Source organism: Staurois parvus, unplaced genomic scaffold (assembly GCF_062004578.1).
Source record: "Staurois parvus isolate SC_StPar_1 unplaced genomic scaffold, SC_StPar_1.0 ptg000414l, whole genome shotgun sequence".
NCBI classification, from domain to species: Eukaryota; Metazoa; Chordata; class Amphibia; order Anura; family Ranidae; genus Staurois; species Staurois parvus.
Window position 1 is genome coordinate 6,060,987 of NW_028318210.1, and position 12,392 is coordinate 6,073,378.

Below are 12,392 nucleotides of genomic sequence, written 5' to 3' on the forward strand. Positions count from 1 at the left end.
CTGTGGGATACAAATACTAGATTTATAGCGTGAACACCACTAATATGCACTGCTTGTTCCAAACAGATGAAAGTGAGAGGGAATAACACAGGTTCAGGAGCTCACAGAGGACGCTACAAGGAGGCAGAAAACACAGTAAGAGACAATTTACTGAAAAATAGATTACAGGGACATTAAGCAGTGGGTGTGTATGGATTATTTTTGGAGAGTAAGAGCATTATTTAATGTCACTTCAATGTTAAAGTGGAATCCTATCCATATTACCATTTTTTGGAAGGGTTTAAAGAGGTTTTTAATCACACTCTGTGTCCCAGTTCGAAAAACTCTCTCTCTCGCAGTCCCAGTAATCAGAAATCTCTGCAACAGGGACCAGACAATTAAAAACATGGCAGTGATTTTTAACATTTCCAACTACAAAAAAGTGTTTGTATTTCTGCCTGTGTCCTCAGACGAAAGGTATTTCCCTACCCCTTTTCACGGACCAGAAACAAAGTAAAAACTATTATTTAAAAAATGTGCCATAATAAATCTAATAAAAAAAAATGTAAGTAATTAAGGTTTATCAAATTGTATTACTTTTTTCAATGTGCTGCCATCCAAGATGCACTTTGTCTGCCAAGGCCAGTTAAAACTTGTGACAATGTCCCCAACTTTGAGGTGGCCGTTTTTGCTTAGTTCAATCACTCCAATCCCACCGCTGTCAAGGACTTCAGAGACCTTCCATGGCTGTATGTAATCTGTCCCTGTATCCTCATTCATGCGACATCGCTGAGAAATAACAAAAAAATAAAATGGTAGAACAAAAAAATATGCACACTAGTACAATAAAGGATTTAAACTGCATTTTCTGTCATGTGACAGTATAGCTGTATATTGGAATAAAAGCAAGGTGCAGCGCTAAAATGATCCGTTAAAACATATGGACATGTTATATTCAAACATCCTCATATAAAATGCAATAAAATATAAACCAATACCAAGGTGCAAATAAAAACGTCACCTAATGGTGACTAATAGGTGTTTGGGCACTAAACCAAATACAGTCTATAGCGTGAGTAGAAAAGATCCCAGACGATCTTCAAAAATCCAATGGCTAGATCCATGGGTGAGGTGATAGATGTATAAAGATTGCGCACTCACCAGATACGCAATCACAATGCGCATTTAGAGTAGATCACCTCAAGACATCAAGGATCCTTATGCAGGTCTGGTCAGATCTGGCCAAATGCCCCTCACTGCTTGGTAGTGCTGCCACATTTGGAAATAGCCACCCTGCAGATGTAAATGGATCCCACCGGAGCTATATCATTTAACAGATGTTCCTGTGCCCACTGTGCGCAACATTGTCAAGACGTTTACAGCCAAAGGCACTGTAGCTAATCTCCCTGTACGAGGTATCAGCAGACAGATACACTGACAAGTCTGCAGGAGTCCTGCATGGCACACATGATCTCCAATGCTTTCCAGGCTTCAGTGCTCTGTACTGTCATAGGCCTTTGCTTCAGAACCACTTGTGTCGTCATACACATGTCATAAGGCTACTAATAAAGAATATAGTACCTAAGCGCAACCAATTAAATAGAACTAGAACCCTAATAATGGATCCTATTCTAAACAACCCTGGGATAAGGAATAAAGAAATAAATGAACAGGAGTAGCCGCTCACACCAAACACGTATCCCCAGATGTGCAATCGTTAGGTATAGATAAAATTATGTAGAGCTTACTCTAATAACTTAATTTAGAAAAATGGAATATAGATATGATATGTATGTGAGACAATCTCCTCAAAACCATAATTTTGGTTTTGAGGAGATAGTATTCACATATATATTATTTCTTTATTCCATTTTTTCCATTTATTTCAGTTAATTTGTTCTTAAAGTAAGCACTACACCATTTTGATTTATATCTAAGGCTGCTAGCCTCACAAAATTTAGAGTGAGACTTTGTGATAGTACTTCTGTACTGCTTACTGTTTTCTTGCTGGAGAGGAAGTTGTACCATAAGACCTGCAGTGCAAATATAGCCATGCCTTTGGGTCAATCATTCTGTGGATTTCTGCATCTATTCTGCCCCTTCTTGATTATTCCTTCATCAGTCCTTCAGTTTTCAGAGAACAGTTCTGACATGAGAAGGCAAAGCCCTAACAATACTGTGCTTGCTGCTTTCACACAGGGACTCAGGTTAGTAACAGGGAAATGACTAGCTGTAGGAAGGTCGCCAGTTAATTTTCTTACAATATATTAAACATGGACTTATGGTGACCTTGCAAAAGACTGTTTTTTATCTTTTCCTAGAGAGACACAGAATGAAGAAAAGACAAAACAGCTACACACCAGTGATGACACCAATCTATAAATTCCTAACAGGCACATTAGAGTGGACGGTCCTTGGACTAGGACCTGTTGCTTGGGCTTCATGCAATAAACTAAGTGATTGGCAATAGCATAGGGGTGTGGCTATTTGTCTCTGCCGTGGATTTTTGGAGCAAGGACAGCTCCTTCTCAGCCCCACACCCGATTCTTAGGACACAGCGAGGAGCACAGCTTGGGAGCTGAGGTCTGATGAAGAACCGGAAGCTTCGAAACGCGTTACTGCCCACATCCACGGCATCACATCTCCATGCTGACGTCACTTCCAGCACGACGCCATCTTGCATTCCATTCTGGTCACCGCAGCGGCCAGCCGCTTTCTGGAGTCCATCACTCACCGCCAGAGTGCATTGTGGCTATCATACTGGCTGACTTTGCTGAGGAGGGATCTGTGGATGTACTGACATGACTTACGTCTCCATGCATTTGTGAGTTGCTAATTGAAAGATTTAATAAACCCAAGTCTTTTATACTGCACTTAGTCTGGCGCCCCTCTGTTTCCCTTTCTTCTCATTACAGAGTCTCAGCTTCACTGCTATCGATGCTGCAATTATCATTCATTGGACCTTTTAAGAACTGTTTTTAATTATCGAAATACTTCCCAGCGCCAATTCCGTCTGTTTGTACTTTAAAGCTAAAAAGTTGGTTTCAAATTCTGTTGTGGATACAGGGGATGGGGAGCAGTTCTTATGCTTCACAGCTACAGTCACTGATCTCTCTCTCACCCACCCACCTTCTCCCGGCAGCGCCAGATGATCAGTGCTGTGGAAGGTATCTGGCATCAGTGGAAAGAAGATTTCTACAGTAAGTAGCAAAACATGGGACACACCTCATCAGAGTAAAAGTCGTGTTTATGGTGCTGTATCAATAAAATGTTTTACTAAACTTCAGTTTTAAAGCGGTTGCAAAGGTAGAAGTTTTTTTTTTTTTAACCTTAAAACTACTTCCCCTCCATCCTATAGTAGAAATACTGGTACAGGGCGGCAGGGGTACGCAAAATCACGTATGTGTATATATGCACGTGATTTTGCAGTTCCGTGTAGGGGCCACCATTTGCGGCCTCAGCTGTCAATCACCAGGTCCCGGCCGGTGATTACTCGCCAGCACCCGGTGATCGTTGAGTATATCCGACAGGGGAGAGACCTGTATGTAAACAATACAGATCACTCCCCTGTCAGCTCCTGCACACTGCTTTGTATGGCTCTGCATAGCACAGCAGAGCCATACAAAGCAGTGTGCTTACAGTGAAATACACACACAGTCCCCATAGTACAACAGCACACAGTTACCCCTTTGATCGCCCCACATTAACCCCTTCCTGCTCAGTGCCATTAGTACAGTGTCAGTACTTTTTATTAGCACTGATCACTGTATTGGTGTCACTGGGGATGTAAGTGACACCAAATCAGTTCCCCCCAGTGTCAGAATGCCCGCCGCAGTCCTGCTATAAGTCACTGATCGCCCCAAAAAAAAAAATTCCATTATCTATACCGCCATTTGTAAACGATACAACTTTCACGTAAACCAATTCATTTACACGTATTGGGATTTGTTTTTTTAGCAAAGACATGGAGCAGAATACATTTTGGCCTAAATTTATGACGAAATTTGATTTTTTTAATTGGACATGTTTAATAGCAAAAAGTATGTTTTTTTTCTAAATTTTTGTTTTTTTTTGTTTATAGCGCAAAAAAAAACAAAAAACGCAGAGACGATCAAATGCCACCGAAAGAAAGATCTATTTGTAAAAACGAACTTAAGTTTCATTTGGGTGTAGCGCTGCATGACCACGCAATTGTCAGTTAAAGTAACACAGCGCCATATTGCAAAAAAAATGGCCTGGTCAGGAAGGGGAGTAAATCCACTGGAGGGCAAATGGTTAACGTATGCTCTGCAAAAAAGGTTTCCAAAAAACACTTAATAGTAACTCCCCTGCAGCCCCCCCACCAAATACTTACCTGAGCCGACCTTGAACAAGCACTGTGCATGTCTGTAGCAGCTCTTCTCTGCTCTCACGAGCTTGGCAGAAAGCAGCGGGGGCCATCAGCTCATGCTGCTCTCCGTCAAAACCTAAGAACACAGATCAGGAGGGGAGGGGTGAGGGGGGACAGTCAGGCTGTGTATCTGAATAGACACAAACAGCTCGGCTCAGGATCAAGCACGCATGAGTGCCCCCTTAGGAAGCAGTTTCCTATAGTGGGCACTTGGCAGGATGGGGGGGAGCCCAGGAGAACCAGAGGGGGACCCCAAAAAAGGAGGATCTGGCCCACTCTGTGCAAAACTATTGCACAGAGCAGATAAGTGTAACATGTTTATTTTTTTTTTTATTGAAAAAAAAAAAAAAATGAAGCTTTACAATCAGAAAACTACTTTAAACAAAAAATAAACAAGCTACAATCTTTACTGAATTTTATACAGCTGTCAAAAATAAACATGTGCTCCTGAATTCTACATACGTTTGTTTACTCCTGATTTAACATATATAATCAGGGATAGTGGTTTGTATAAATGTGTATATAATTAGCTGCTCACCAGATAAGGATCCACAGAGATGTACAAGGTTTTGGCCAAGACTTGTCCATCTATAAGCTCTTCTGAGAGTTCACCTTCCTCCAAGCGGAAGTTCTCAGCCACCGGCTCTCCATGGTTTCCTGGGTAAAGGAGCATCATACAATCTGTGTATCAAAAACAGGCGCTGGCATGTTCTCTTTCACGGCAATCATGCCACTAAGCTGCTGGTTCTATATATAGTGGACAATTCAGCATTTATTTTGACTCCCTCCTATGCGAGAGTGACATAATTAAATCCTGCCCATGCATAGAAATGGCTCAGGTCCCTGGCAGTTACATGACAGAGACCCCACAACATGTCTGCATATGCGTAAGATCTCACAAACTGCTTCCTGCAATTTGTGAAGTAGACATTCCAGAAGGAAGTTGGTGAGATCTTGTGCATGCGCAGACATATTACTGGCAGGGACCCAAGACATTTCTGTGCATGCGCAGGAGATACAACATAATACTAGGGTCATAGCCATAGATCTGGCAGAGCATGTTTTCACGTACGCCAGCTGTCAGTTCAAGTTGGTGCCGGGGAAGAGCAGAGTAGGGAGAACCTTGCCTGCAAGCAAGACAACACTGGAGTCTGTATGCAGGAAAAAGTGTTAGGGATCTACGTTTTCATTTGTGATAGGTAGGGTAGAGGTACTCTTTTAAGTCATTTGTGCACTGTGTGTATGTTTGATTCCTCCTTGTTGGAACAGATATCTTGATATTTTGACCATTGTGATCATGAGTTCTGACCCACCCCCTCCAACACCCTGTGCCTTACTACTGATCAACGAGGGTGTCAATCATAGCAATGGGCCTATAGTGACATGTAGCAGGTGGAAGGAAGTGTACCAGACTCCTAAACTGTAGGAGCTGACTGAGATTTCAACAGAGAGCCCTGGGTTTCAGGGGGTGCCAAGGGGCTCAACAGAAAAGCTTGAACTAATGTTCAAGCAACCATTAGGTGCTTACTAAGGAATACAAGTGGCACTTTAGTAACTTTTTTCCAGCTAAACATTTGTTTTGTCGTATGTAAACCCCCACTAAATTCTCATAAGAGCTTTAACCTATTAATGTAATTTAAAAAAAAATACCTAATTTTCAATATATTGAAATTCTGCAGCATTGATTAAAATAATACTTGTTGGTCCTTGTTCAGCCACTTCTTATTATAGGCTGACACTGCTCCGTCCCTGCCTCCCAAATATTGTAACTGTGTTGTCACCCTGTAACAATTTTTAATGGAGACAAGTGGCTCCATCAGGACACATTACACACTTTCATAAAACCCATCCTGAAAAATGCCATGCAGCCATCGTTTAAGTGCGTCTAGGTAGGGCATGGATTCAAAAACGCTGCAGGTGATCAGCAGCACTGAGATACAATAAAATATATTAAAAAAATATGTAAAAATAGCAGTATACAATGCTTTGGCAGACTAATATCATTACGTTGGGGTTTACATCAAATTTTAAAGTGAATCCATCATAAAAACATGTCCAGGTCTTTATTTCTGAAGAAAGCATTAGTAGTGCACCGAAATGAAAATTCTGGTGCCGAAACTGAAAACGAAAATTCAATATGCACTTGGCCGAAAACCGAAATGGAAATCAAAATGCGCAGTTTTTAAAAATGAATATATATTTGGAAACAAATACACTGATTAGGAAACCAATATATACCCCACTTTTTTGTAAAATATGAAAGGAGGATGTTACGGTGAGTAAATAAGATACCCCAACATGTCACGCTTTATAATTGCGCACGCTCCTGGAATGGTGTGAAACTGCGGTACTTAAAAATCTCCATGGGTGATGTTTTAAACATTTCTACAGGTTAGCAGTGTAAAGTTACAGAGGAGGTCTAGTGTGAGAATTATTGCTCTTGCTCTGACGTTCATGGTGATACCTCACATGTGTGGTCTGAACACCATTTACATGTGGGCGTGGCCTACGTATGCGTTCACCACTACGTGCAAGCACAGGGGGACGGGCACTTCAAACTTTTTTTAAAAATGTACTTAATGGTTTGGGGTTTTTTTGCACTGTTCCTGAAAAAAAAAAATGTTAATCATTAATATTAATATTCTTATCACAAGAAATGCATGCATCCCTTGTGATAGAAATAATTAGTGACAGATCCTCTTTATGGAGAGATAAGACCCCCATATCTCTCCTCTGCAATGTAAAGCATTGGATCAAAAAAAAAAAAAAAAGAAAAAAAATAAAGGCCAGAACGGGAAGTGACATCGCTCCGGTCCTCCAAGGGCACAGAGCTATGTGGCGGCCATCTTTCCTTCACTTGAAAGAAAAGTCAAGCTCCCACAACGCACATACTGTATGAATGAAATTTTGGAAAGGGAGGGTCTGAACATTCTGTATCACTTATGTATGACATGAAAGCTGCTTCCAGGGGCTTCATATCTTACCAAGCCCCTTAGGGTTGGCAAAGAGGGCGCACTTTAGTCATGAGACATAACAGTCTACAAAGGGTAGGAGGCGTAAGGTGTCATTTTTTGTTCACAATCCCCTCTCATTCTGGTACCTATAATTTTAAATGCCTGCAAACACAATACTGGGATCTCCATGAATTCATCTGTTTTCAGACATGGCTAAACTGATCCTGAACGCAGAATTTTGGTAAACGTAGCTAGATACAACTGCACGTCCAGGTACACAGGCCCAGGTACACATCCGTCATAACATAGCCTTCATGTTTCCAGCTTTACCAAGTAGCTCTACACACTTGTGGGCACCATCTTCCACTCCAGTGTGTATGAGGCCTTGGGATGACAGCTGGAGAAGAGGAGGGTGTATTTCAAACAGCACTTTCTGAATGAAGCCACATATAACATTTATGTTGTGCACATTTCTTTATTTTCTCTGTTAGGAAAATGGAATTTATGCCTTAGATTCTACAGTAATGAAACAAGGACACTTACCCGGCCTTGATGCCAAGACAAATCTGTTTATCTTCATACTTGACTGGTAATGGAGTTTCTCTGTAGCAGCAGTGGCCTAAAATATGATAGAAAAAGAAAAATGAGAAGAGAGGCGCCCTCTAAGGGCAGACATCGCTCCTTCATACACTGGCCATCTGTGTGCGGAGATGATCAGCGGAGAACATGTTCTCCACTGATCATCTGTTTCCTAAACTGCTAATGATCGGAGATCAGCAACGATCCTCAGGATCGCCGCTCATCTCTGTTTCATAAAAGGACACCTTTACCCACATAATTGTACGGTGCATCCACAAACTATTCACAGCGCTTAACTTTTGCCACATTTTGTTATATTACAGCCTTATTCCAAAATGGAAAGAAAGAGTCCCAGGCTGCTGGAGGTGATAGAGAATCCAAAGCTCCTTCGTCCGACCGGAAGTGCCTGTGACCAGAGTGAACCTTGGATTCACCATCACCTCAAGCAGCCTGGGACTCACTACGAGACTGTGAGATTCTCTACTCTCTTCAGCAGCCCGGGATCCTGTCACCATCTTAACATTGCCGTGTGTTTAGACATGTCAAGCGTTTTTTTTCTGCCAAAAAAACTGCAGCTCCTGGACACACTGGCAGTGGGGTTTGTCTTCTGCCTCTAAACTCCTGTAAATGCGTATGTGTGCATGGACACATAAGCTAATATGTTTAGAGGCAGGCAAAAAAAAAAAAAAAAAGTCAACCACCTGAAAAACAAGCATTTTTGAGCTCATGTGTGCATGAGAACGTAAACCTAACAGTAATAAAACCTCTCCTTCAGGTCCCACAGTCAGTCACTTTCCAAATCTTGCCACCTTGCCCTCCATAACATACCTGGTCCACGTACCTGGTAAAGGACAAGATGACGAGAGGGCTTCCCTTACACCTCCAGTCCCGTTTCCCCTGGAGCGGATGACAGGGTACAGCAGGCCAAGGAGTGGCACGGAAACCTGTGGGAGATACTGGCCATTAGATGTTCCAGGTAATGTGAGGATACTGTGGATGTAGAACTGGAGCTGATGAAGGAGGTTGTTGTAGGGACTTGCATGTGCAGGAGCATAGTCGAGCAAGCAGCAGTCGGCAACAAATGTATAGGTTAAAAAAAAAAAAAAAAAACTGATGCTGGATCAAAAGCCAGGCCAAGGTCAGTATCAGATGGCCAGAACCGGTACCAAATCAGCAGAGGGAACACGGAGTCGAGTCATAAGCCAGGGTCAAGAACAGGATATAAGGACCAGGCAGAGATGGGGTAGACTGGGTCACGGTGCAATGAAATAGCAGGACTGATTGCAGATCATAGAAGTTTACAATCACTCAGCAATTCTCCTAACTTCTGTAAAGCCAAAAGGCTGGTGCCCAACATGTGTGCACATTAGTGAACACACATTAACGGACAAACAACCCAGATTCTGTGTGAACTGTGTTATGGCTGGCTGCATGGCTGCATACAGTGGAAAAAATAATTATTTCATCCCCTGCAGATTTTGTACATTTGTCCACTTACAAAGAAATGAAGGATCTATAATTTTTATCATAGGTGTATTTTACATGATAGAGACAGAATATCAACCAAAAATTCACAAAAAAACACATGATACAAATGTTATAAATTGAGTTAAGTTCAGTGAGTAAAATAAGTATTTGATACCAGGTTTGCAAACATTGGGAGGGATTTTGGTCCACAGATCTTCTCTAAATCCTTAAAGTTTCTTGGCTGTCATTTGGCAATTCAAAGTTACAGCTCCCTCTACACATTTTCTAATGGATTAAGGTCTGGAGACCGGCTAGGCCACTCCAGGACCTTAATTTGCTTCTTCTTGAGCCACTCCTTTGTTGCCTTGGCCGTGTGTTTTGGGTCATTGTCATACTGGAAGACCCATCCACGAACCATCTTTAGTGTTCTGGCTAAGGGAAGAAGGTTCTCATCCAAGATTTTACAATATATGGCCCCGTCCATTGGACCCTCAATGCAGGAACATCGGCCTGTACCTTTAGCAGAGAAACAGCCCCAAAGCATATTGTTTCCACCTCCATGCTTGACTGTAGGGATGGTGTTCTTAGGGTCATAGTCAGCATTTTTCTTCCTCCAAACATGGCGAGTCGAGTTAATGCCAAAGAGCTTAATTTTGGTCTCATCTGACTACAGCACTTTCTCCCAATCCTGCTCAGAATCATTTAGATGTTCATTGGCAAACTTCAGATAGGCCTGCACATATGCCTTGACCTTGTGGGTGCTACAGGATTTCAATCCATGGTGGCGTATTGTGTTACCAATGGTTTGTTTGGTGACTGTGGTCCCGCCTTGAGATCCTTCACAAGCTCCTCCCATGTAGTTCTGGGATGATCCCTCACTTTTCTCATGATCATCTTAACCCCATGAGGCAAAATCTTGCATAGAGCTCCAGACTGAGGACGATTGATGGTTATTTTGTATTTCTTCCATTTGTGAATAATCGCTCCAACAGTTGTCTCCTTCTCACCAAGCTTCTTGCTGATGGTCTTGTAGCCCATTCCAGCCTTGTGCAGGTCTACAATCTTGTCCCCGATGTCCTTTGACAGCTTTTTGGTCTTGTTCTTTGGACTAATCTGTGTACCACATGAGCACATAGCCAGTCTGTGGGAGCCAGAATTATTGTTGGTTGGTAGGGGATCAAATACTTATTTTACTCACTGAACTGCAACTCAATTTATAACATTTGTATCATGTGTCTTTTCTGGATTTTTCATTGATATTCTGTCTATCAATTAAAATACACCTATGACAAAAATTATAGACCCTTCATTTCTTTGTAAGTGGGCAAACTTACAAAATCTGCAGGGGATGAAAGAATTATTTTCCCTGCTGTAAACGATCCTCCTGACATCGCCATTTCTTCAAAAATATCACCACAAAGTTACTAATTTACTCCCTGACTATTTCCCACCTCGACCATCGCAGCTCCCTCCACATTGGCCTACCTCTACACAAACTATATCCCCCTCGGTCTAATATGAATGCTGCTGCAGACTCATTCACCTTAGCAGCCGTTCAGTGCTCACCACCCCTCTCTGCCAATCCCTCCACTGGCTTCTGCTTCCCATGGAATACAATTCAAAATACTGACAACCTACAAAACTGTCCACAACTCTGCCCCCAGCTACACCACCAACTCATCTCCAAACTGTCCATATCACTCAGGACCTCCGCCCCACGATTGTCTCCAGAGCCTCTCCTGTCCTCTGGAACTCCTTACCCCTGTGTGACTATCCCCAAATGTGTCTGCCTTTAGGTGGTCCATGAAAACATGTCTCATCTTTTTAGGGAAGCCTACCTCACATCTACAAACTGTACTTCACCTTTTCCCCATCAGCTCATCCTTCACAGGTATTACTTTTTGTACCACTTGCCCCTCCATTGTAGATTGTAAGCTCTCATGAACAGGCTCCTCCTCATCTTCTTCTATTGAATTGTCTCCCTTTTCCACGTACAGTGCTGTGCAAACTGTTGGCACTATATAAATCCTGTATATTAATATTAATACACACATTGCTTCACACAATACAGATACTACTCTAAGAAAGAGCATGACCCCCGCAGTGACCATTCTCCATAGCATATCAATTATCCCTTCACTGTTCAGTCTTTACAGTGTCAGTAATAACCCCTCAGTGACCACTCACCAGTGGATGTGCATTAACCCCTCAGTGACTACTCACCAGTGGATGTGCATTAACCCCTCAGTGACCACTCACCAGTGGATGTGCATTAACCCCTCAGTGACCCGTGGAAGTGCATTAACATCTCAGTGACTACTCACTAGTGGGTGTGCATTAACCCCTCAGTAACCAGTGGATGTGCATTAACCCCTCAGTGACCACTCACCAGTGGATGTGCATTAACCCCTCAGTGACCACTCACCAGTGGATGTGCATTAATCTATGGTAATATATATTGACCTACTAAGACATCCATGCTGTACATTATATATCATACTGTAGAGGACTTTCTAAATAACACACTGTGCTATCACATCAAGTATAATACTGACAACGTCTACTGAGGGGGACACATGTCTCTACAAATGACAAAGTACAGGAACATGTGAGTCTTATCCCCCAGTGCAGGTCATGTACAGTGCTGTGTGTCCATTGTACTCATACCTGTGTTGTGTGACTGACAGCAGTGTCATCATAGTCCTCCCCCAGTGTGGGAGATGAAGGTCGCTTTGAATCTCCCAGCAGTCCTTTGTAAAGTCCAAAGACCAACTTTATGAGAGCCACGCATGCGTAGGAACTACCCGCGAAAGACGAATACTGCGCGTGCGCCGGATTATCCACCTGCAGGTCACCGAGAGTTTCTGTTTACCTTAGTCTTCAGTAAGATGGCCGCACTCACTATTGTCTCCAACAACATGCTAAAGTGCGGTAGCCATTTTTGGTGAGACAATTACTGCTTGCATGGTTACTATTAATGTGGGAGAAGTCCCTCCCGAGGACCCAGCTCTCTGGGTTGTCTC

At 42.5% G+C, this 12,392-nt stretch overlaps 1 protein-coding gene across 1 annotated transcript in view; it reads right to left on the reverse strand.

Moving 5' to 3' along the window:
- Positions 1 to 12,188, reverse strand: part of LOC149454947 (prostaglandin reductase 2-like) — a 28,022-nt gene extending 15,834 nt beyond the window's left edge. Inside the window, exons 1-5 of the mRNA XM_089686889.1 lie at positions 12,037 to 12,188; positions 8,744 to 8,846; positions 7,867 to 7,942; positions 4,908 to 5,026; positions 577 to 768 (exon numbers count right to left, since the gene is read on the reverse strand). Coding sequence (XP_089543015.1) covers positions 577 to 768; positions 4,908 to 5,026; positions 7,867 to 7,903 — 348 coding nt within the window. The 5' untranslated portion in view covers positions 7,904 to 7,942; positions 8,744 to 8,846; positions 12,037 to 12,188. The remainder of the gene's footprint in view (positions 1 to 576; positions 769 to 4,907; positions 5,027 to 7,866; positions 7,943 to 8,743; positions 8,847 to 12,036) is intronic.
- Between the last annotated feature and the right edge of the window lie 204 nt (positions 12,189 to 12,392).